General features: G+C 44.7%; 1 protein-coding gene across 1 annotated transcript; it reads left to right on the top strand.

Moving 5' to 3' along the window:
* lhfpl4a (LHFPL tetraspan subfamily member 4a) lies at nt 1-25,205 on the top strand. Its single transcript, XM_041032894.1, has 4 exons — nt 1-492; nt 19,875-20,111; nt 21,368-21,384; nt 22,897-25,205. The coding sequence occupies exons 1-4, from the start codon at nt 87-89 to the stop codon at nt 22,948-22,950; spliced, it is 714 nt and encodes a 237-aa protein (XP_040888828.1). The 5' UTR covers nt 1-86; the 3' UTR covers nt 22,951-25,205.
* The last annotated feature ends 1,427 nt before the right edge of the window (nt 25,206-26,632 follow it).

The raw sequence follows: 26,632 nt of genomic DNA, 5'->3' as shown, positions 1-26,632 counted from the left end.
TCAAGAGGAGAGGGAACACCAGGTTGACGCGGCTGTGCGCGGAGAGGGTGGCGGGGCGGGGAGGGGGTGGGGGGTGTTAGAGAAAAATGCTGCCTTCGCAAGAAGCCTCCAAAATCTACCATGACAACTACATGCGCAACTCCAGGGCCATCGGTGTCCTGTGGGCCATATTCACCATTTGCTTGGCCATCATCAACGTGGTGGTCTTCATCCAGCCCTACTGGATTGGTGATAGTGTTAACACCCCCCACGCTGGCTACTTTGGCTTGTTCCACTACTGCGTGGGCAACGGGAAATCCAGCCGGGAGCTCCTGTGCCAGGGCAGCTTCTCTGACTTCAGCTCCATCCCGTCGGGAGCCTTCAAGGTTGCCTCCTTCTTCGTGCTGATGTCCATGGTGCTCATCCTCAGCTGCATCGGCTGCTTCACCCTCTTCTTCTTCTGCAACACCACTACGGTCTACAAGACCTGTGCCTGGACGCAGCTGCTGTGTGGTAAGGATGAAAAACACTTTGACATGTTTGGGCGGGGGGGAGGGGGGCTTTTAGGAGGAGCATCAGTGTCCTCACCTCACCTCATCATGTGTTAGGCCACATTTGATTTCTGTGAGAAATGTCACCATCACCCTGATCCTCCACAGAATGAGCACAGCATCCTTCCCTCTCTCTGTTGTTGCCCATAACTCTGAAGAGAGTCGAAATAGGATCTGTCTAGTGATAGAGAGCAAAGATCTAAGAAAGTTTCCCAAAAGTCTGTCAGGAAGTCATGTAGGGGCATTCAGGACTGTCCCTGAAAGAAAATGATCTCAGGCAGCAGTCAGTCGCCTGAGTCACCAGATATTTTGCCAACAACGAGAGGCCTCGAAGCCGTATTCATCATTCTGACACCGCCTGTTCTTTTTCATTGGACTGGTTGAGATAATGTGTGTAATTGTATGGAAGTATGATAATGAAATGCCCTCTCTAATGTTGCATCAAAGATCACAGCTTCTATTTTGGCTGCCATATCTGCCTACCAGATTATCCTGCATTATGCATGATCTGCACATGCGTTTCAGTAATGTATGCCCATGAAGTGCATTCATTCATCTGTGCAAAACTGGGAACAAACACCATGTAGAGGCTGCATTTTGTGTGTGATTGTATTTCAGATAAATACAGTTGGGCAGATTAGAGAGGGGCATATTGGAGAAAAGACTCAGTTCCCATCAGTGTCAGATGCTGTGGAATGCAAGGTTTTTTTAAATTGTATTAAACTGATTTTCAGTTTTGTCTGTATTGCTGACCATCAGTGAGCATTGAACAGGTTGCATCAGTGCAGGTGGATCCTACAAGTGTTTCCTCCCAGTTTTTAAAGGAAATGACAGAATCCCCTGGTAAACTCCTCATCAAACGAATTAGGAAATAAGTCGACGTGATGCAGATGAAACTGATCTCAAACAGTTTTAAAAAGCTGCTGAGTGTTCTTGGTAGGTGTGAGAGGGGGTTTCACTGTGTTGAAGATGAGGTTTGATGTGGCTTCTGTTGATTTTTTTTTTTCGTTGGGCCCAGCCAGAGTTCACTCCTATTTGCCTCAGAGAGAGGATGCACTGTGATGTGGTGTGTGTTGAAGAAGGGGGTGGAGGGTGAGACGTGGGACGTGGGAGGTTAATTGTGCATTGGTCTGGAAGGGCTGACATTATCTGAGAGGAGTTATTGATGGCTAGATTATTCTTTCCAACAAGGCAGCTGAAGCCGGGGCTATGCGGATGATGGTGGACTCAGGAAATCATTGACTTTTTCTCGGACTGCCTGGCTCCCTGTTCCTTAGAGAGAGAGGCAAGAAAAGAAAGAGAGATCGATGTGAAGAGAGACGTGGACAGATAAAGAAATACAGAGATGAAGGAGAGGGGAAGTGAAAGAGTGGAACTAGAAAAATACAGGATATTAGCTAATTATGGACATTTCAGTATTCAGAAATCAAGAAGTTTATGTTGACATGAACCAGAGTAAAAGGCAGGATGTGACATGATGAGTGATGATGATCATGATATAAAAACACAAATACAGAACAGAAATGGGATGCTTGCATTATTGATGAAGAGTATTGAACATGTGACCTAACACAATCACATGTTTAACACCCACCCACCTTACAACGCTCACCATGGTAGTGATGCTGAAACACAAATCTCATGGCAAAATCATGACAAATCTGATGGCAGCTCACCTTATGATGTAATGAATTTCCAGTTGTTTATCACTGATATTCAAACTATACTAATATCAGCTTTAAAGCTGCTCCAAGTGATATTCCTACATGAATAATGGATCAAATGACTGTGTAAGGAGTCTCTTGTAGTGAGAAGCCCACACAGAGTTATTACCCACAGCGTCCCTCAGCTCTACTGAGCACCTTCACGTTTCATCTCATCGTTGTGGTTCTCAGATTGACTGTTTTGGCTCGCTCTCAGCAGAGTTTCCAGCAGCAGCAGCAGCAGCAGGAGGCAGCTCTGATGAGCTGGGAGCACATTACCTGCCCAGCACCAAACCGCAGACACACACAGTTAAGATAATAATGTGTTAGTGTTGAGGCAAAAAAAAAAAAAAAAGCAACTGAAACAGGTTTAATTCTTAAATTCACTGAAGAAAATTAGAACCTATGGATAAACTGACAAATATCATTTCACTTTTATGTTCTTATTAAATCAGTGTGCTAAAGACATAACTGTACCAAACTTTATCTCAGTGTGACAGGGTGCAGCTAGCTATAATGTTGTGTTCTCCAGTTGTAAATTGCACATCACTGGTTACTGTGCCGAAGTTTCCAAATGTGCAAGCCTCTGTCCTGGTTCTAAAAAGAGACATGGTTTTTTATATCACCAGTCCTTACCTCATTTATTACATCCTACACATCTTCTGTGTTCTTCTGTGAATCTGTGTTTCCCATTTACAGCCTCCAGTTCTTTCTTCTCCTTCATCCTCCACAAGCATGTTTTCCTCCTGTTCCCGTCTCCTCAGCTTCTCCGAGCCTGCTGGTGGTTTTTTTCCCGTCGACACATCGAGTATCAGCAGAAGCTTCAGAAGTGTGAAACTGACATCACACTTATGGTGAATTAGCTCAACACTTCTCTGAGAGCACAAACACATTTGGAACAAATGTTGTCTCATCTGTTCGTGATTTTTAACAGTTTTCCTCTTGGTGTGGGGAAAAACTCACAGAACTCTCTCTGTTTCTGCGTAAGACACATGCTCAAATACTCGCCAGATTACAAAGAAGCAAAACAAGGAAAGGAAACAAGGGAAACATGCTCTTACTTACTGTATTATAGGCTTCAGTGTTTCAGAAAGCTCCTCTTCATGCTCCGATGACCCAAAAGTAAGGAGCCATCCATGAACGCAGTTTTGTTCGCTGTCTTGTATTTCCCCTTAACGGGCAAGCAGATTATGTCATGTTTGTGACCATTTTAAATGCTGGCATGAGCTCAGCTGTAAGCTCAGTGATCTATAAAAGATAGGCCCCATAGGTGATTTGCTGGGTCAGTGCAAAATGGTGCAGCGCACACAAGTTCTCGGGAAAATGGACTGTCAGCTGTAAAAGGTGCCAGAAAATGCTCATAGGGACGGGTTTATTTCCCCAACAGATTCTTCAGGTGGTGAGGAAGGAGAAAGTTGGACAGATTATCGGGAGAGACTAGCTAAAAGAAGGAGTATCGAGTGGTAGTAGGGCAGAGGCTGGGTAGAGTGTAAACTCTCTGGTCTTTGCCAAAAGTTGTACCACTTCTCAAAGGCAGCACACTGTGCAGTCATCCTGAGGAAGTGTGGCAGCATTGTGCCATATACAGATTTACACTTTACATTATGACTCCTGGAGCCTGAATGTTGGTACGTAACTTAAAACTCTTTTTTACTCTGCTTTATTGAATCACTTTTGTCTTGATTTTGAGTCCAGTCTCTGACTTTCAAAGGCCCTGTGTTAAGCTCTCCAACTATTTGTCGAACAATCAATTAGCTGCTGAAAAAAATGAATCTTCCTTTGTTTTGTCACTGGAATAAACATTTAAGTCATTTGTCAAGAAAATGTGTCAGACATTTGCTGACTCCAGCTTCTCAGGTGTGAGAATTTGTTGCTTTCACTTGTCACATATGATAACAAACAAAATATTTTCAGGTGTTTGACTGGTGGATTGAGGATTTAGATATTTGAAGACACTTTGGGAGGTTGTGACGAGCATTTTTAAATGATTAATCAAGACACTTTTCTAAGAAGTGTTTTTGAGTAAACTGGAACAGCTGTACCTCAGACCACGAGCGGCCCCATAAGCCCCAGACTCACTGCATGTCAGTCTGTTTTTCAGAGTGTTGCTGTGTCAACATCTAGTTTTAAGAATTGCTGTCGTTCACATTGAGCTCAGATGGTGCCTATTCCTGAATACATTTCTGTGGCTCAGTAGGGGCCCAAACATAAACAGGTTATCCCACCACATGTGTAGAACTCTCATTCTGGAGAAAGTATACACTGATGTGAGTGTAGTGGAAGCAGGCTTTTTGAACGCCGTATGTTGAATTGAAAAAGCTGTAGTTTGTGTTGGTGATGACTGATGAGCTGGGTCGCTCCATTAACTGATAAAGCTGCACCGTTGCACCTTGATCTTGCCGTGAAATAATCAAAGAGTGTGGACTAACACATCCATACCTCTGCCTCTGCGGTTCTCTGTGAGCCAATGATTCACAAAGATAAAGCCCCATGAGTCTCCACATCAAATGATCCTGTAGACGTTCATCTTCTAAAATCTGCTCCCAGATGGCCTCATCAGCCTTTTCCCATGAGGCTTTCCCTTGCATCTGTTGATGAGAAGAGCAACACAAAGCAAACATCGTCCTTATGGTTTTCATCTCCATCACCATGCAGAAAATATAACTCTAGGATTTCAGAGAGATATTTAGAACACCTGTGTAAAACAGTGAAAGAAAGGTGATGGATGCATTAAGACACGAAGGACATGATCAAATGTGAGTTAAGAGGAACAGCAATTAAAGAAGCAAAGAAATCCAGCAGATAACAGAAAGGATCGAAGATGTGAGTGGTAAGAGAGAGAGAGAGAGAGAGAGAGAGAGAGAGAGAGCCCCCTGCTGAGATCCTGCTAATGCAGAGCTAATCTCCAATCAGAGGGGAGACTGCCTGGGGTTTCACATCACAGTAGGCTTCTCTGTGTACCCATGATCCTCAGTTCTCTCCCTAGAGGTTACGCCTCAATCAATTATTCTCCATGCCAAGCAAAACCCGTCATTGCTCACAGATCAGACCCTGAGTGCTTCCTCACTCCTCTTCACCTCCCGCAGAGAGCAGAGGTAACACTCTCTGACACTGTTCATGTCTTTAACTTCCTTCCCAGTTAGAGCGTTGCATCTTAAATTTAGACTGTATATCTGGAAATCAATCTCTGTACGCTGTACTCAGCAGGTCAGACACAGTGGAAAATGTCCTCTGCTGATTGACACCAGAAGCAGGATACTGATACAGTTTGTCTGGTGTAAATTTAGCTAAAGCTTTAAGTCTCTCTGACAGTGAAGGACTGACAGAAAATCCCATGTTTCCCTTTGTCAGCATGGACCAGTGATTCCCATCTGGAGGTACATGTACTCCTGAGGGTGCTTCTGCAGTTAGTGGCTGTGTGGCAAACTATGCAGGAGCTCAGTTACTTTGAGAAAACAGACATTGTGTCTGATATGTATATAATTACACTCAATTAAGATTCCTCTGTCCTGCCTCTGGGTAAAACTGGTCCGGTGGCCTTCGATGAAGGCAGTCCCACTCTGGTGGACATTGGTGGAGAGAGGGATGAAGACAGGGCTGCTCTGGTTTGCTTACAGTAGGTTTAGTTTGAGTGTTGCTGGACTGGAAGAATACAGAGAGGCCAGCAAGATCACCCTGAGTCAGTCAGACTCAGCCACACCCAGCATGTTTATCATCCTCGGGTCTGAAGACACAATTCTTTCAGTTCAGAGACAAGAGGACTCAGATCCAGGCACAGAGGAATCAGGCAGCAGAAGTCAAGTGATTTAATCATGAGACTTTGAACTTTGCCATCACTTCTTGTCATGTGCCAGGTGTTGAGCTTTACAGGGAGGTACATTTTAAGGTAAAGTTAACATTTGCATTCACCAAGTTTTTCAGAAAAAATGAACTAAGTTGTGCACATATGTTGTGTATTTGGCAGGAAGGTGCCAAGCTAAAGCTAAACTATAAGTATAGTATTTCTGCCTGTGTGTGTGTGTGTGTGTGTCTGTGTGTCTGTGTGTCTGTGTGTGTCGGTGAGGAGTCTAATGGGATTGGAGCTGGGCCTAATGCTCTCAGGCCGGATACAGATGATAGTTTAATCAGCTCTGTGGTGCAGCTCCACGCTGGGGCTTCTCCTGGACATTGGACCTTGCGACGGAGCTCCGCTGTGAGCCAGCAGACTGCAGATCAGCCCAACAGACGTTCACCCAGTCAGGAACACCAGAAGAACAGCTGCTCTGCACCAACTCCAAATGATCATACCCTAAACCTAAACTATCAAATAAAGAAAGGATGGATTTAAAAAAAAAAGCACAGTGTTGTGTTGCATTGATGCATACCTTGCATACTTCATTTTATCAGGAAGTTCCATCCATGTGCAGCAAAATGAAGTGTTACCGAGTTTGGTTCTAAATGGAAACACCATCAGCTGACTGCTTCTCAAAGACCTAAAGGGCCTAATGCATTTTGGCTCTAGGCCATGAAGCGATTTAGAAACTAGCAGCTATGTCCTACAAACTGGAAGTCAGAGGAAAGATTTAGGAGGAAGAGTAATGTGCTCAGGTTTCCTGGTTCAGTGTCATAGCTATTGTAACTAGTCTTGTGGTCTTCTAGGATTTGGCATAAATGAACCATATAAAGCTTGTAAGAGAACTCCACTGATTAAGCATTGCACCCTTATAGCACTGTCCACACATTCTTTTTCCTCATCCAAAATTAATGCCTACATAATCCATAATGCAATTCAACCATGGACAGTTCAGCTGGAGATTCAGATGTGTTATGCTAGTAGAGGAGGATAGAGGAGGAGCAGGCTACAGAGGTTTTTTTCCCCATGCTACAAAAAAAACACTTGAGTTGGTTCTGGGAACATCCTCTCAATCTAATGACAAAAAAACAATGTTAACGAAACACATCTCCCCTGAGAGATAAGACCGGAGTCCACGATCTCAGCAACACACACTCTTTGTTGTTCTCACCCTGATCCATGTATTAGAGAGCGAGTAATGAGAGAATGAAAGAAGGAGAAAGAAGGCGAACAAGAGAAACTGCCATCCCTGCAGCAGGCTGTAGTTATTTGTGACTAATTAGCCTACATTCAGAGAACACGGTCCTCCAGGATCACGTCCTCACTTTCTCTCTTCTCTTTCTTTACTTTTCTAACTTCCAAGCAGAATCTGTTCTAGTTAGTAATGATTTGTTGTTGTTTAATTGAGCTTGGATTGGCTATGACCAAAGAATAGAAAAAAATCTGTTCAGAACGTGTCACTCATGTCAAACCCACAGAGAATTATCTCACCCCACTCTGCAGTTCAGCTCATTTTAGCACTAGGCCCATTGTTTTCTACCTGCCCAGCATCAACTGGCAGATAAATTCAGCCATACGTTTCTGTGAGGAACAAAACCAGAACTAAAAGGAGAATGTTACAAACTCCGGATCAAAGGGAAGCAACATATCGAGTACGTAAAAAGCAGAGAATTTACTACGTTTGTTCATTCAAAAACAGGGGCTGAAAAAAGGAAAGAGAGAGCGAGAGAGAGAGTGGGGAGGTGTGGCAGGTTTTTATAGGCCGCCCACACCTGCAGATAATCACAGGTGCATCATGGGAGTCTACCTGAAAGGGAAAAAAAAGAATCCAGAGAATCCAAGCAGCTGTGTGGATCATGTACCCGTTTTCTATGGATGGTCAGCTCCTTGATTTAGTCAAAATATAGATATATTCATCATAAAATGTGATGAGATTAAACACAAATCTCCTGGGTGATATTTCCTCACAAACCTCATAAACAACTTTATAAACTACTGGTCATAAACTCAGAGCTGCACGGTGAAGTCAGCTAAACTGTGAATCAAGAGATTAACAAAGCACAGCTGATGCAAACTAAAATCTTGTTTGAAATGGCTCAAGACGTTTTCCTCTAATGAGCCCTGGCTGTTTATTTTCAGAAGCGACCTGAGACTGTGGTGCTGTTTATTCTAATCTGTTGTTTGCTCTGGGGCAGATGATGATCCATGAGCGAGCCTCTCTGTCTGTCTGCAGCCTTACACACAGGTCACTGGACCCACTGAATCCAAACATTATATAACGGCACTCTATGTACAAATTTAACGGGTTATTCTGGGACGCTTGCTACCCTCAGAGCATTTTGTATTCCTTTGACACGACTGCATGTTCTGTCCCAACCACCACAAGAATAACAAGGCTGAATAATCCAATTGGTGTTTCTGAGAAACAAACAGCGAGCAAAGGCTGCGTACACAAATGTACAGTATGTGTGCACCTGTGTGAGTGCAGCACTGACTCCATCAGTGGAAGCCATTCATTCAGTTTTATCATAAACCGATGAGCTTGGTGTTATCATTCTAAACCAGTGACTAACTGTCCAAACTGGCAGTGATCGGGTTGCATTGTGGGTAATGTAGGCACCAGGTTCTGACAATGTCAGATAACAGTCCCTTTTATGTCAGGACAGGAGAAAGCTCCCAGGAGAGCTCCACAGACAAAGGCAGGGTCAGCAGCTTGGACTCAGTATGTAGGACATTAACTGTGAGACTCACTGTCGAGACAGAACACGCAAAGAAAGAAAACAGCATATCTTATGTTCATTTTCCCAAAAAGAGAAAGTTTTTCCAACAGAGGAGTTACTTTAGGTGTGTTCGTAAAACTGTCATGTGACTTATCTATCCTCATAACAACCACACAGACCATCTTGATGTCTGTTTGTTGTCTCTCCATCTGAGCAGGCTCTGAGACATGGCAAGCAGATATGTTTTAGCTACTCCTTCTCATAGGTCCAGCCAGTTGCCACGGCAACCCCACCTTCCTCTTTTCCCGAATCGGAGTCTCTCCATCCTCTCACCCTCAGTGCCTTGTCCTCTCTTTTTCTCCAGCTCTGTCAGCCTGGTCTTCCATCCAGCATCCTCCCTCTTTTTCTCTCCTCCCCTCCTCATTCATTCTCTCTTTTCTTTCATCTGCTCAGGCTCTTTTGTCTGTCTCCCCTCGTCATGCTTTGGCGCTCTAGATAGGACTGTGAGTTGCATCTAATGTTAAGCAAACTGGGAGAACATATGGTATGCATAGTGTGTGTGTGTGTGTGTGTGTGTGTTCATTTATCTTGAGTTGTAGTGCCATAGGGATGATTGGTTGTATCCAATTGACAAATGCTGCATATGTCACAGTTGCACAAATTGAGAAAACAAAAATGCGTGCAAATGACACACACATAATCCTTCAACTCACCTCTTTCTCCAAGTCTAACACACACACACATTTTCACATGTGATGCACTGGAATCTCTGATGAATGGCTTCATCTCTGTCCCATCTGGTGAGGTGTTGTCCATATGTCATGCTCACATCGCCAAATGTTGATGGGTTTGTTTTCAGAAAGAGAGGGGACACACTGAAATGACAAAAAAAAAAGAAATATACCTGATCATTTTAGATTATGTTTATTTCTGAGTGATGCTCAGTTCTAGTGTGTTTTTTATTATGATATGAACTGTAAATAAAAACATAGATAAAATTATTTTTACAAAGCAAAAAAAAAAAAAAATGTCCTCTGTTCCTCTTAGTCTCCGCGAGTGTGCAACACCAATGATCAGTTCTCAGTCTGTGTCCAAGAGACATCAGTCTGTGGTTTGTCCCTCCTGATCCACAGCCATCCTGAAGCCATATTCTCAATCATACATACTTTTATTTTGTGGCTTATTTTATTATTTTGTTTTCCTTCTTAGTTGAAAGCAAGTGTGACTAAAATGTTCACTGATGATCTTTACTAAAACAAGATTCAAATGTTGTTGGCAACTGATCTGATGACTAGAACTAATATAAAATGTTCATGCTTTTGTTTGACTAAGATGAAACTAAAATATGTTTCAGTGGCCTAAAAACTGACTGAAAAAAAAAAAAAAAGATGAAGTTGACTAAATATGGCAAAAACTAACTTGTGCATACATTTGTGTATTTGTTGTGTAAGCAGTGTTAGAGTGAGGGCCATGCTCTGTAGTAACATTCATGTCAGCTCTTACATTAGATTTGGATATGTATGATCTCCAAGAACATAAGGTTCTGTAACATTCAGTAATATCCATATTAGACTCATGACTCCTTTTCAAGGCTGTAATCATCACGCTAACATCCATAGCAGATTTAAGAACAAACTGCCCTGCACTTTTCTGGCCCTAAAGCTGCATTTAAACTAAAAAAGAAGGGGTCAGCAGGAGCCACAATGTCTGTCCTAATGCCCAATGTACTTAACATATTTCTGAGATAAAGCTTGTATGTGTTAAATGTATTAGTGATGTAGGACAGATCTGATGTTTTTAACTCTCCAGTCATAGTTTCAATGGACGTTTAAGTGACACACCTCAGCCTCACTGACTTTTTCACCTCAGCTAATCGAATATAAACTTTGCTGCTATATTTCACCGTTTTTTGGAGCAGTTCCACTCTTTGAAAATCTGTGGATGAGGTGAAAACACACTAACCGATACTTCACCTGCATCTTTGACTATGCATAGTCACTCCTATTAAAAACAAATGGACACTGATAACATTAGTGGTGTTTATAAAAACATTTCCTATAAACCCAGCTGATTTGTATACCACGTCCCTGATGAGGGTCAGCATGCTTTAGCTCTTAATGCTCTGTTGCCTTCTTCCTGTATTATATCTGGCAAATGTACTTTGTAATGACCCTAATGTTGTATTTGTGGTTTATTGTAACATAGACACTAAAACTGAGCTTGAAGTCAAAGTGCAAACTTCTAATTCAGAAACATGATGCCTCCGAAACGGGAACAAGACAGTACTGAGCTACAAAGGCCTCACACAGACACACACACACACACACACACACACACCATCATGCATGCAGAGAGCAGGGTTTAGCTGCTGAGCAGTGTGACCTCCCCAGCATCCCTGTAACAGATTTAAATGATGCTTGATGAATTATTAAGAGAGAGTCTTGTTCACTTGTGTCAGTCAGGCAGGACTAAAGGAAAACCACAGGGAGCACACGAACTCTTTACACCACATGAAACGTGTTGTGGCCGTTTTCCAAAGCGCAATGCAGAAACTGGCTGTCGTGTTGTCAGGGTGCCAGTGAAAACAGAGGCAACATGGCTCAGGCTTGTGTAATGTCTGTGTGACACTGTGTCAAGGAGTTTTGGAAATCTGAGAGACTCAGGAATACCTGCAAACATGTGCTGACTCACCTGTGGGAATGTTTGTTGCTTCTGTTCTTCCTGGGTCACCATCATCCCTTCTTTGTTTTCCCACAGTTGTACAGTTGTACAGTTTTGGTCCAGTGACACCACCCTCATCAGATTCATTTCCTGCAGCAGCAGATACACAAACAAACACACACACACAGAAAAATATTTCATATTAACACAGTGGAGTATTGAGCGGCTAAACTCCCAGATATATTTTCTCAGGAGTTAGCAGACACTAAGGTGCCCCTTAGTCTAACTACTAACTGACTCAACATGCTGATGTGTCTGAAACTTACAGTGCTATATGTCCTACACACACACACACAGCTCTGAACAGTAGCAGTGGTCCAGTAAATGAGGCATTCAGGGACCCATCTGTCAGGGCCAGCCTGGCCTCAGCTGGACCTCCTACACACCAAGGGACCACTCAGGCCTTATGGGAGCACGTGCACACACTTTTCCCTGATTCTATCTGATATAAAACGGATGTGTGTAAGACACACATTTGGAACATGTTTTAGTTTTTCCTCTTTTCAAGGGAAGCATCAGGGGAACCAGCCTCACGCTGTGTGTGTGTGGTGAGGTGTTGATCTTCTCATCTAACTCCATTTTGAGCTGTTTTCACCACATCTGTTTATATTATAATACCATTCATTGCATTACATAATGAGTGTTTCCCTTATTTTTTTAAGTTAAATAAATGCTTTGGAGTTCACCTGCTGGTCTATCTCATGTTGCATGAGAGTGAAACAGAGTTGATGCAGAACTCCAAAGTCTTCTGCCTTTTCTAGCTTTTCCCAGGGTGGTCCCTCAGGGTGGTGTCCAGAGGTGTGTTTAATTTATTCTAAATTTAATTTAATTTAATTTAAAAAAAAAAATCATTTCTGACAGCCACAAGCTGCTACGCCTACAAAATGCTCTACATTAGTTTGAGTTAACTAAATACCAAGCTCTTCACACCACATCATGATGTGTAAATGTGAATATAAGGTTTAAAGAAATGTTTGTATTATTGATTATTATGAAACTCTAAATACTTCGCTGTCACAGTTCATCTGGTCCAGTTTTTCAGTCTGTTCATTCCCCCCCGTGTTTTTAGTTTCCTCTTTTCTGAGCCAATCAGCTTCACTCTCCCTCTCCTCTGAGACTCCTCTGGCATTTCGTCATTGTCAATAATTAATAAATCCTTCTCGTTGTGTTTGATTAAAGGGAGAGAGAAGACGAAGAAGAAAACATTTGTCTCATTTTAAAGGTATAATTTAACATTATTATTATAAAACATAATAATTAAACTACAATGCCAGACTAATAATGAGACTACTACTGATAAGCGTACCAGTTTCTATTTTAACTTTAGCTTTCACACACGAGCTAAATAGAATCATTTAAGATATTTTGGTTCACATCAGTGCATGATGACTTGACTGGTGTCTTTCTCACTGAGCCATGTGAGACACTGAGACAGAGAAAAGAAGCAGGACGTTGTTTCTTATAGTCACATGACTGTTCTCATTAAGTCTGGAGGAGGCTCGGCTCATATGGACACGGAGGTTGGGTACAGACAGTCATTATGTTAATGTTTTATATTGTTGTCTTGGCAGCGTAAGACGACTGTCCTGTACGATGGTAGCTTCAGCTCCAGCTGTTGCTGGTGGAGCTCCCTGAGGTTGTGTGGGAACATGACTGTTGTTCATCTTGTAAACAGCTGAGGATGTAGAACCATCACCAACACAGTCTCCTATAAATCACATTCATGTGCTGCTAAACTGTTTTCCCTATTGCACTGTGATAACAACACAATCACTGGTTGTATTATGTTCAGAGGTAATGTTTTTTTTTTTTATTTCTGAATGGCTGAGTGAATGAAGCACTACATTTAATAACAGCCGTGGTGCCACCAGGAGGTGGTTGGATCCACAGTCCTGTCTGTGGTTAGGTTTTGGCAACAAATGTGCTTTGGTTAAGGTCAGTGACTGTGATCGTGGTTTTGGTTATATACACACGTACATAAACACGTTGTGTCTGAAGGCACTGTGAACTTTTTCTGTACTAAACCAGACCAGGATTCTTCCTTAACCTCAACCAACACAGCAGGTGAACACAGGCTTTGGTTTTGGTCTTTGCACAGACACAATGACAACAACGTGGGTAATAAACAAGATGTAACTGCTCCTAAACCCACAAAGTTCATGTGTGGATTAAACAACAATGAAATGACTGACTGTTGGATACGCTTTAAACTCTGCCTGTTCAATCATCATCAAAAAAGATGAACTACTGCATCAGAAAATATCCGAACATCCAGTTACTGAGGTTCAAATTCTGCGTCTCAAGGCGCTGTACAGAGACCCAGAGCCTGAGCCCAGAGCAAGCACTTAAGGCGACAGTACCTCTGAACAGGAAGAAACCTTGAGTACCTTTAATGATGTTTAAAGAACCATCGCGTTTTGGCTGTGAGTGTGATGTGATGTGCCTCTGCTCAGTCAGACTTTCTTTAGTTTCTCTTCTCTCTCCATCTCTCCCTCTGTCAGTTCAGAGTCTTTCCTGTACTGAAGAAAAGAGAAGGGAAGAGACAGTGATGAGGCAGATACTGGCAATACCAGAATGCACTGACAACACAGAGTGAAATGGAAAAACAATATTCTGTCTTCTCTCCTCTGCCTCTCCTCTTTTCTCTTACTTTCATCTTGTGAACATCATGTAACCTCTGTCAGGACAGGGTAGGGAGTGGAGTGGACACAGGCGCAGAGTCAGAGTTAGCGATAACCAGAAAAACGGTTTAATCAGTCCGGGTTCGATACACGTGCAAGCAGTCCAATAAGGCAGAGGTACAATAGGGAGAAGGCAAACTCGAAATCCAAAATCCAGGCAAAGGTCAAACAATAGGTATCAAGAGCACAACAAGAAACGCTGGAAGGCTTGGTAGGAACACAAGTAACACACAAGACCATCTGGCAAGGAGTGCAGGGAGGACGGAGACTAAATACGCCAGGGGGCGGGGAGACAATTACACACAGGTGAAACATATTAAGGGAGGAAGGGTAATCAGGAGGTGGGATGCACACACGAGGAGAGGGAAGTCAAGACACCTGAAACGAGAGGAAGAACCGTGAACAACAGGAAACTCAAGCATTACCAAAATAAAACAGGAACCACTAAATAAACAATAAGGCCACCCTGGCTCCCAGGGTGAAACCTGACAGTACCCCCTCCCTTAACGTGCGCCTCTTGGCGCACCACCTGGCTTCTCCGGGTGACGGCGATGGAACTCTCGGATGAGAGCGGGGTCCAGGATGCGGGATGTTGGTTCCCATGATCTCTCTTCCGGACCATACCCCTGCCAATCAACCAGATACTGAAGTCCCCGGCCCCGCCGTCTGACGTCCAGCAGTCGGCGGACCGTGTACGCTGGCTGACCGTCGATGAGCCGAGGAGGCGGTGGTGGAGGGGATGCCGGCTGCAGAGGGCTGGTGACCTGTGGCTTGATTTGCGATACGTGGAACACTGGGTGGATGCGGAGAGACCTGGGAAGACGGAGTCTGACTGCCACAGGGTTAATGATTTTCTCTATTTCGAAGGGACCGATGTATTTGGGTGAGAGTTTCCTTGATTCTGTCCGGAGCTTGATGTGTGTAGTGGAGAGCATAACAGACTGACCTGGAACATAGGTGGGAGCTTGGGTGCGGTGTCGATCAGCCAGCCTCTTGTTGTTTTCTGATGAGCGGAGCAGGGCAGCCCGAGCCTCCCTCCAGATGCGTCTGCAGCGACGGAACTGATGCTGGACCGAAGGAACCGCCACCTCCTTCTCCTCCTCCGGAAACAGAGGTGGTTGGTAGCCCAGAGCGCACTCGAAGGGGGATAGTCCAGAGGCGGAAGAGGTAAGGGAGTTGTGTGCGTACTCTACCCAAGGGAGGTGGGTGCTCCAGGACGACTGGTTGCGGAGGCAAATGCATCGGAGGGCTGCCTCCAAGTCCTGGTTGGCTCGTTCCGTTTGGCCGTTGGTCTGCGGATGGAAGCCCGACGATAGGCTGGCTGAGGCGCCGAAGGCGGAGCAGAATGCTCTCCACACCTGGGAGACAAACTGTGGTCCCCTGTCAGAAACAATGTCCACAGGAATTCCATGTAAACGGAAGACATGTTTAATCATAAGACGGGCTGTCTCCGCTGCGGTAGGGAGCTTACATAGGGCCACGAAATGTGCAGCTTTAGTGAAACGGTCAACGATGGTTAAAATAACAGTCTTTCCTGAAGAGGGAGGTAACCCTGTGACAAAGTCCACGGCCACATGAGACCAAGGCCGGCTCGGGACAGCTAGAGGATGCAAAAGTCCGACTGGAGGCTGGTTACTAACCTTGCACTGGGCGCACACCGGGCATGCTGCTACAAACTCTCTGGTGTCTTTGATTAGATCCGGCCACCAGAAACGGCGCCGGAGGAAGGAGACTGTCCTCCTGACTCCCGGATGACAGGTGAGCCGAGAGGAATGGGCCCACTGCAGAACCTGCGGACGAGTTACTTTAGGAACATACAGTTTGTTAGTGGGACCTCCCCCGGGGTCAGGTTCCCGGGCCTGAGCAGTTTTAATGTCTTTTTCCAACTGCCAGGTAAGCGCTCCTAACACACAGGAGGAGGGGATGATGGTTACAGGTACCTGTTCCGCCTCCGCAGGTTCGTGCAACCGGGACAGAGCGTCTGGTTTAATGTTCTTAGAACCCGGGCGGTAGGTGATGTTGAAGTCAAATCTGTCAAAAAACAGGCACCACCGTGCTTGTCTGGCATTTAGCCGCTTAGCGGTCTGGATGTACGTCAAATTCTTATGATCTGTCCAGACCACAAACGGATGGACCGCCCCCTCCAACCAGTGCCTCCACTCTTCCAACGCTAACTTAATAGCTAGCAGCTCCTTGTTACCCACGTCATAATTTCTCTCAGCCGGAGAGAGCCGACGAGAGAAAAATGCGCACGGGTGAAGTTTATTATCTGCCTTCGCGCGCTGGGACAGGACCGCTCCAACTCCAGTGTCAGAGGCATCAACCTCTATGATAAACTGGCTGGATGGATCCGGTTGGGTCAGAACTGGCGCGGAGGTGAAAAGCTGTTTCAGCCGTTTAAAGGCAGCTTCAGCTTCCTCAGTCCAGCGGAACGGAGTGGAGGGAGAGGTGAGACCCGTAAGCGGGGCAGCAACAGAGCTGTAGTTTCTGATGAACCTCCTGAGGAAATTAGCAAACCCCAGAAAGCGTTGAAGTTGTTTGCGGGTGGTGGGAGTCGGCCAGTTGACCACCGCACTAACCTTGGAGGGATCTGGTCTCAGCTCCCCCTCGGCTACAACAAAACCCAGGAATGTGACAGATGCGGAATGAAACTCGCATTTCTCTGCTTTGACAAACAGTTTGTTTTCCAATAACCTCTGGAGGACCATTCGAACATGCCGCCTATGTTCATCCAGGTCCCTAGAAAAAATCAAAATGTAGTCAAGGTACACAAATACAAAACGGTGCAGAAAGTCCCTGAGTACATCATTCACTAACCCCTGGAACACAGCAGGTGCGTTAGTCAGCCCAAAAGGCATTACTAGGTACTCAAAATGTCCCAAAGGCGTGTTAAACGCCGTCTTCCATTCGTCACCTGCCCGGATGCGGACCAGGTGGTAGGCGTTACGCAGGTCCAACTTGGTGAAGACTCTCGCCTCCTGCAGGGATTCAAAGGCAGAGTTCATCAAAGGCAGAGGATACTTATTCTTGACAGTGATTTTATTTAACCCCTGATAGTCAATACATGGACGGAGAGTACCGTCTTTCTTGGAAACAAAAAAAAATCCTGCCCCTACAGGAGAAGTAGAAGGCCTGATTATCCCTGAGTTCAGCGATTCAGCTATGTACTTCTCCATAGCCTCTCTCTCGGCCCTGGCCAGACTGTACAGCCGGCTCTTGGGAAGAGGGGCTCCCGGCAACAGTTCAATAGGGCAGTCATATGGCCGGTGAGGTGGAAGAGCAAGGGCTCTGGATTTGGAAAAAACCTCTGCCAGGTCGTGGTACACGGTGGGAACATTGGTTAAATCAGGTGAGGGCGGCGCCTCCACTGGGGCTGGGTGGTCACTACTAGGGGGCTGAGCTGAGCGCAGACAGGTAGCATGGCAGAAGTTACTCCAGCTAGTTATTCGGCTGGAAGACCAGTCAATGACAGGATTATGGAGAGATAACCAGGGGTGTCCCAGAACAACAGGGATCTGGGGTGAAGAAAAAAGGTAAAACTGAGAATGTTCATGATGGTTACCAGTGATAATCAGATGCACGGGTTCAGTTTGAAACTGTACGGTAGAGACTACACTGCCGTTTAGAGAAGTGACCGGAATCTGTTTAGGAAGGGGCTCAGAGCCGATGCCTGCCTGCCTGGCCAATTCAGCATCTAAAAGATTTTGTTCCGCCCCAGAGTCAATTAGAACTTTAACAGGAATTTCCCCCTCCCTTAGAACAATTTGGGCCTCAATGATAAGGCTAGTCACGGGTTTAGTGGGCGCTTGGGTTCCGCTCGTCAATGTGCCCACTTTCAGGGACGAGCTGGGGCGTTTGGGCGAACCGTACACTCCCTGATGTAGTGACCCTCCTGACCGCAGTAAAGACACTCACCTGACTTGAACCGTCGTTGTCGCTCCGCTGCGGAGAGACGGCTGCGACCCAGCTGCATCGGCTCCCCCGTCGCCTGAGGAGAGGATGAATGCTCTGCGGGGCGAGAGGACAGAACATCAGTTAGTGGAGGGGCGAGGCGCTCCCTGGAGCGTTCTGGCTGAGCGGGTCTGATCGCCTCTCTGCGACGCTCCAGCCGACGATCGGCCAGCCGGTTGTCGATTCGTATGACCAGGCTAATGAGGCTGTCCAGGTTGGATGGCAGATCCAGCGGAGTGAGGTGGTCTTTTAATTCACCCGATAACCCCGCAAGGAAAGCGTCGCAGAGTGCCTCTTCGTTCCAGCCACTCTCCGCTGCTAAAGTTCTAAATTCAACGGCGAAGTCCGCTGCCCGTCGTCCTCCCTGTCGCGCTCCCATGAGCGCTCTGGCGGCCTCCCTCCCTGGCTTGGTGTGTTGAAACACCAGTTTAAACGCTTCGATGAAGGCAGAGAGTGAGTTGCAGGTGGCCGACTTTCGGCTCCATTCCGCCGTAGCCCATGCCGCCGCTCTGCCCGTCAGATGAGAAATGATAAATGCGATGCGAGCTCGGTCTGTACTGTAGGCAGGAGCCAGGAGTTCAAAGTGCAACTCGCACTGAGTGAGAAAGGACCGACAGTCTCCAGACTCTCCAGAGAATTTTTCCGGCCGGGCCAACTGCACGGGAAGGGGAGCGGTTGAGAGGGTAGCGGGGGTCTCGACTGGATGAGCAGGAACTGCAGAGGGAGCAGACGGAGGCTGCATGTGTTGGATTTGTTGAACCAGCTGGCTGAGCTGGTTGCCGACAGCCGCCAGCTGGCGTTCGTGTCGGTCGGACATTTCGAGGATTCCCTGGCGAAGGCAGCTCACCTGACTCTCCTGCTGACGAATGAGCTGGTCTTGATTGGCAAGGGTCGCTCGCATAGATTCTGCCTCTGCTGCGTCCATGCTGGCCAGATGGTAATGTCAGGACAGGGTAGGGAGTGGAGTGGACACAGGCGCAGAGTCAGAGTTAGCGATAACCAGAAAAACGGTTTAATCAGTCCGGGTTCGATACACGTGCAAGCAGTCCAATAAGGCAGAGGTACAATAGGGAGAAGGCAAACTCGAAATCCAAAATCCAGGCAAAGGTCAAACAATAGGTATCAAGAGCACAACAAGAAACGCTGGAAGGCTTGGTAGGAACACAAGTAACACACAAGACCATCTGGCAAGGAGTGCAGGGAGGACGGAGACTAAATACGCCAGGGGGCGGGGAGACAATTACACACAGGTGAAACATATTAAGGGAGGAAGGGTAATCAGGAGGTGGGATGCACACACGAGGAGAGGGAAGTCAAGACACCTGAAACGAGAGGAAGAACCGTGAACAACAGGAAACTCAAGCATTACCAAAATAAAACAGGAACCACTAAATAAACAATAAGGCCACCCTGGCTCCCAGGGTGAAACCTGACAACCTCTGTCTGACCTGCTGTTTTACACCTGAACCCATTTTCTCTCCCAACTTTCTTCTTCTACTACTCAACCTTCTTCCTGTACTGAACTGTACTACTTTTCATTGAATATCAACCCTCTCACCTGGACCCACTGTTCTGCTCCTCATTACATACTCTGTCTGACAAAATCCAATACCACACAAACCAAATACCCTTACACTGCTCTGTGCTGTGTCCATCATACCACCGACCTCAAACATTCATACATCCATCCACTCTTCCTGCTGTCATCTCTCCATCCATCCCTCTCTTCCCTCCAGCTGTGTGCCTGGTGCTCGGCTGTATAATCTTCCCGAACGGATGGGACGCTGAAGTGATCCGGGACATGTGCGGAGAAGACACAGGGAAGTACACACTGGGCAACTGCTCTGTGCGCTGGGCCTACATCCTCGCGATCATCGGCGTCCTGGACGCCCTCATCCTCTCCTTCCTGGCCTTCGTGCTGGGGAACCGGCAGAGTTACTTCCTGCAGGAGGAGCTGAGGGCCAACAACAAAGGTGAGAATGGGAAAATGAACAATTCTAAGCATTTTCAGTGAAATTAGAGAGGACAGAAATATTAAGAAAAGCTAAAATAATGGGAAAACACAATGATACACAATGCATTCAGAATTCAAAAGCCCTGAATGTTGTATCAGAAGGAGGATTTCATATTAGCTCACAGCAGCAATGACACAGACACTCAGCAGCACAATTGTTTATAATGATGGTAATTGAAGAATACCTGACTGGTGCTGACTAAGCTAACAAACCCTGCAGAGTCCTCCCACTTGCACCGTGACAGCAGTGAATTCTTCAGCTGTGGCTGTTTTATTTGTGACTGCTATAAGTGACGTGTCACAGTAAATGTTTGCCATAGCTTTTTCTGCAACCTCATCAGAGGAAGTGAAGACTGCGTTACAAGAAACAAAGAATAAAACTCCCCCAATTTCTCTCAGTGCATGTGGAGGAAGTTTCCATGGTTACATGTCAGATTCCAGAGGGACGAGGCAGTGCTTTCCTCTGTCTCTTCATGCATCTCCGTCTGAACTCTCACTTTTTCTCCATTTGTGTCTCAGTCCTTCTCAATGTCTCTTGTTTTTTCCTCTGTGTTTGTCCATCTCTCTCTCTCTCTGTCCTTATTCCTCTCAGTGTAAAACCAAGTGAGCAGGTATCATGCAGTGATATCTGCCAACACACCTGCAGCCTGTGTGGAACATTATAGCTAGAGTGAGACTGACTGAGTGCAGACTTCAGATAAAACAGGAAGCAACACCGAAAGGCTGCTTGTCTTTGTGTGTGTGCTGTCACAACAAACATCCACAATGTGGTTCAGGGAACACGTCCATTGGTTCTGTGGCTGAGATCAGTCTGCGCAGTCTTCTACAGCTGTGCTTAATAAATCAGGATGTTCAGGAAATGAAGAAGAAACTCAGGGATCAGGTCTGCTGTGACTCTGACACACATCAAGACATAAGTTCACAGCTACACACACGCAGCCAGTGTAATGCAATGAAGAATATCACCAGTGAGTACAGCTCCGTTTGTTTTCACCTGTGGTGTGAGAAAGAAAACTCTCCTCCAGCCTTGGACATTGTGGTTGGTATTAGGAAAGGATTTTGTCAGAGCCACATTTTCATTTGTAGGACCACAGAGGAACATACTGTAGGTGCACTGTAGGTGCACTGCAGACTTTATATAGAATAAAACAAAGTTCAGGTAACAGGTAAAAAAGGAATAAGATTCATGTTTTTCTCATTTTGTCTTTTCCACAGACTTTGCTGTGTCAAGGGTGAGTATACTTTGCCACTGTTGTCACATGACTTGAGTGTGTGGTGTTGTGGTTATGAATGATTGCATGGTAATGGTAGTGTGTGTGTGCGTGTGTTCACTTGTTCACTGAATGTGTATATTCTGCTTACCACTAAAACCCATAAACCCTAACACATGGATACAAAGTCAAAAACAAATAAATAATTAAAATTTCAAAACTTAACTTTGAAAGTGAGAAGCAACAGTGATCCAGTCCAGATCGAATGCATGTGGGGGGGGTGAAAAACTGAAAAAATAAATAAATAAAACAGGTGAGATAACAAAGTGAGAAAATTCTACGTTTAAATAATTCACTTGGCTGAGACACAAAAATGTGCTTTAAAGGTGACACTGCAGAGAATATGGAAGCCCATTTTTTAAAAATAAAGGTGTAGTTGGACCTGCTTCTGCTTGTTCTTCTACTTGTTTATTGCTGCAGTGTGAAACCAGCATCAGAGAACAAACCCATCGTTATAACACATGCTCACAACACATCTTCAGTGGGCAGCAGCCCTGAACTGCTACAAATGAAGTGTTACAGGAGCTCTTTTGATTATATCTTAAAGTCAGACCTGTCACCTACATTACCCCCAACGCAATTTAAAGGATGACTTCCCCTTAAATTCAGATTTACTTTGACGGGAGTCCAGTTACACAGAAAAGTGCTGTGCACTGGATCATCCTTTCTAAAAGAAGAACAATTCATGTTCTCAAAAACAGGAAGCTGTTTTATTCATCTGATCAGCATATGCAAACATCAACTTGTCTGCAGCAACAACAGAAATCACACATCAAGGTGTGCGTGAGTGGTTGTGTGGATAGCTAGCTACTGCTGTTCCCCATCAGCTTCCAGGTTCTGCTCTGGGGAACACTGGTGGCAGCACGGGCAGGGATGCTGCCCAGGCGGTGCTTTCACTCAGAGTGAAATGCCAACTAGATTCCTGGAGTATTGTGTAGTGGTATTCAGGCCTCAAAGGCTGACCTCAGTGTCAGATAAGCTGTCCTCAGCAAGCACATGCTTGGGGGGTTATGATCAAGGTGCCCCAATGCCAAATTCATCCCCCTCCATTCAGCCAGCTCCTCAAATCCCAGTGGGAGCATAGTGGCAGAAAGAGAGGAGGATGTTAACTTGGATCTCCTTGGTGACGAGTGTTATGATGATGCTGAGGACGCCATTCTGCTCCTGTCCAGCCTGGAAAGTCAATCATCAGGAAGACTCAGCCCTCCCTGCACCCTGTGAGGTCGCAGCATAGCACTACTCCTCCCCTCATAATTACTATGGCTGCTGGAGGACAGTCTGATACTTTTGACCCCTTTGAGTCAGAGGTATAGCCTGTCAGTGTTGACAGGACATGCATGAGTCCTGACTCTTCCCTCTGCATTTCTGACATTTTTCCATTTTTCACCAAATTTATTTTCAGTTTCCAGCTTTAAGAAGTCGTAACTGCCACAGCCAATCAGACGCTGTGTCTCTTCTCTGTTTCTCCTGCAGATTGAAATCCGGGACACCAAAGATCTGAGATTTGGAGTCCAGCGGTTCCACTGAGACTCAAACTCCCTCTCCTCCTCTTCCAGCGTCCTCTCTCCCCTCCCTCCATCCTCCTCCTCCTCAGGTTAAACCCTTTGATCTGGGCCTGGAGACCATAATGATAATAATGGCTGCAGTTGTATTCTATGGAAACAAAGATTTTTATTGAGTGGGGGAAAAAAAACATTTCTAGCTTTAAAGTTAACAGTATAAAGTGCACATGTAAAAGGTGCTAATCTTTTTCAGGCCAGTTTCTCTTTGTACAGGACAAATTCTGATCCCAGGAACTAAAAAAACTAAACCATATATGTAAATGAGATGTTTCTATGGAAACGGGGTACAAAGAGACACTTTTTCATACACCGTACATCCCTGTAAACTAAAACTTGTAAAAATGTGGTTTCCACTGGTCTTTGAGTGACTTTCAGACACTTGTCGTCCACAGTCCATAGTTCACTGAGAGAAACGTCCTCTCTGTCCACAGCTGTTTCATTCAGTTCACATCTCACTACATTATGTTTTTTCCTCGGTTACTGAAGTGTGTGTCCTCCTCTCACTCTGGTCATGTCCACTCCTTCTCTGGCGGACTGGGTCTTGTTTCTCTGTGCACCACCAGGACAGGCCCTGCGTGCTGCATCTGTCTCAGGTTTGTAAAGATGTGGCTTCCTCGATTCCCTCAGCAGGGCTCAGAGTCTGTTCAGTCCAACACAGGCTCCTGCACTATCCAGGTCCATCCGAGGACAGAGAAGACAGACCCAGTACAGACTTTCATCAAGACAATGGACATTGTGCACTCTGCTGCTTCCCTGCTCTGATGCCACACAGGACCGTTTCCATGGCGAGAGATTTGTGTTTTAAAATTCATCCATCTGAATTTGACTTGTTCATGTTGAATGAAAGTGAATGAAAAGGCAGGAAACAAAGTGAGAATGACCCAAAGGACTTTATGTAATTTTACTTTCATTTACAATCTGAAATGGACTTTTCTCAATTCAGACCACTGAAAAAAAGAATTTGAAAATGTATTTATCATCTTATTTCAAACAAATTGTTCCTTTTAAAGTTAGCCTATTTAAAACAATCTATTTTTAAATAAAGCAGTGGATTAAGAGAGCTGAAATTCGGATCTATACACCAGATCTCTGTAGGCGATCATTTGTTTCACACGCCTGTTCTTTACAGGCAGCACAGATACATAATGAAAGGCAGAAAATGAATCCTGAGGTTAAACTCAGTGACTGAGGTAATAGCAGCGTGTATGATTTACAGCACTGGAACCCTGAGATACCACAGAGACTGTGTTGATCTCAGGATGATACACAACACACAGTTCCTCAGCTTCTTTAGTCCACAGTTCCTCTGGCTTTTCTGCCCCATGACCCTGTTCTCAGATCTCCAAATACTCATGACTCCAGCTGGCATTTGATTTTCAGTATGAGATGCTTCTGTTTTCTAATTTCAAAAGTTTGAAGGAACAAAAACATGATCATAGGTTTCAAACTCCATTGCAAAGCAAGTTTGTTGTCTTGTCATCACACATCAGCACTGATGGATGTCATGTTTCCAGGCTTTAAAGAGGGCGTGTTGTATTCTGACCCCTTTCACATTACATCATGCCATTGGCTTATTAATGACACCAATGTACAAGCTTTACACAAACTGGTAAATGCAAATGACTATTTATAAAATCCAAACATTTCCCCTCCTCAGACCCTCTGTGAGCACTTCTGTCCTTACAGCAGGCGACACAGGTCAAACTGGGCTCTCACTGAAGTTATGAAAGACTGAACACTAAAAAAAAACTTCACCTTGTTATTTTAGCCTTTCATTTGATTAAGAGTTTCAGGGGGCAGAGGTGTACCTGTGTGAATACACAGGGCCTGTAACATACTGTAACACTGCCATTAACAGAAACAACAGACAGGATTTTTTACTACAGACGCATGACTTTGTTGTCCTCAGATGACGTATTGTTTGGGACAAACATGAGATGTCTTACCAAACTTAAAGGAAGTAACTCCATGATCAAACCCTGATGATAATGATAATCTGAGCTACTTTTACTTACTATTTTTTTAAGTCTTTTTCAAAGTCTAATTTGACTTGAGCATTTTGACATTTAGAGTCCACTTCTACTTTAGTGCTAATTAACTACACTGAGCAGAATTAAAGTGATATTTTGGGGAATATTACACCGTCTCAGCTGTAGTTTATGGTTGGTGGGATCATTAGTGCAGATCATGACATTTTAGCTTCATCAGTAGTAATTAGTCCCCTCTGACAGAGCTCACTCACCTCCGCACAGAAAACTCTCTCCTTGTCTCTTCTTATTGTTCCTCTGCCCACAGAGATCATTTCTTCTCTTATTCTGTCATTAAATCAAACCAAACCAAGATATAATATGGAAACTGTAGTTTTATACTCGACTTTGCAGTGTTTGGTTTTTTTTTCTACATGGTTTTGTTTTCATTGCTCTGCTCTTGTTGTAAAGTTTTCTGATGATGGGATGCTGTGATGTTCCTCAATACTGTAAAAGGAAAGTTTATGTCCAGGTTTGTGTCCAGCATGACAGCCAGTGTCTTTTACTGTTTTATCACCACTGGTGTTCTTGTTTTAACCATGAAAATCAATAAACGGATTGACTATTAATATCTTTTCCTTCTCAGTTTTTTACTTTTAACCAGCAAATGCTGCAGCAATTATATGAACAGTTTATATTAAAGTGATTTTAATAATTAAAAATCAGATCCAGTCATTTATTGTTTATTATATAAACAGTGTCTTTGAATCTATATTTATTGATTGAAGAATTAATCAAAGTATACAGCTTTTCTATCAGCTTCATCCTGTTGCACGAATTTAATGAACACACAGAGGAAATGGAGTCAACATCTGGACAGCTGTGACCCAGCAAACCTGATCAACATGACAGCAAAGTATAGAGAGGAAATAAAATAATTAAAACACCATGACAGTGTATTAAATGACAACGTGAAAACAATACCATGTGTCTACAGTGACCAGCTGTGATTGCATCTCACTTCCCACTGTCGTGTGTGTAAATAAACACATCCACCATTTCAGTTTGGAAAGACCAAATACATTGCTGTGTGTAATCAGAGGCAACACGGCACCTCCTGTGCCCCAAAGAAGAAATCAAAATCAGAAAAACTGCTTCACATCATCAGTCAGCTGCCCTGCTACCAACACAGATCAACAGTGCCAACTGAGAACCTTCATCCATCATGCAACATCAATCTCAGAAAGACAAGGGACCATTTTAGAGTAAAGCTCATCTCCAGACACATCAGACACATCTCAGACCTCTGAGTTGGTCTGCCCACGCCAGCTGTTGCTATTTATAGATGTGGATAAAAAGATGGTGGGGGGTGGGGGGGCACCGTCAGGGCTTCATCAGTCTGTTAAAGAAAAGGCAGTTTGAACATTTTGGAACATTTTTGGCACTGGGTGCATGAGAGGAAGCTGTGTCACCACCAGAGAGCAGCGAGGAACGAAGACAGAGTAACTAATGTCAGCTTGGCATGGATACCACCTCACCTCATTCTTCCACCCCATTTATATCAGACAGTAAGCTAAATAACAAACTGACACACTGTAACATGGAAATGGCTTCATAGATAAAGACAGCTGAGTGCTGCTTCCTGATAGCACTGTCTAAAGGAAGCATGAAAAACATCCT

The sequence above is a fragment of the Toxotes jaculatrix genome, chromosome 3 (genome assembly GCF_017976425.1).
Source record: "Toxotes jaculatrix isolate fToxJac2 chromosome 3, fToxJac2.pri, whole genome shotgun sequence".
In the NCBI taxonomy this organism is placed as follows: domain Eukaryota; kingdom Metazoa; phylum Chordata; class Actinopteri; family Toxotidae; genus Toxotes; species Toxotes jaculatrix.
Note: the sequence above shows the minus strand (reverse complement) of the source record. Positions and strands in the feature narration are given on the sequence as shown.

Coding starts and splice junctions, on each gene's coding strand:
- lhfpl4a (XM_041032894.1), top strand. CDS start 87: ATGCTGCCTTCGCAAGAAGCCTCCAAAATCTACCATGACAACTACATG. Junction 493..19,874: donor CTGGACGCAGCTGCTGTGTG/GTAAGGATGAAA, acceptor TCTTCCCTCCAG/CTGTGTGCCTGGTGCTCGGC.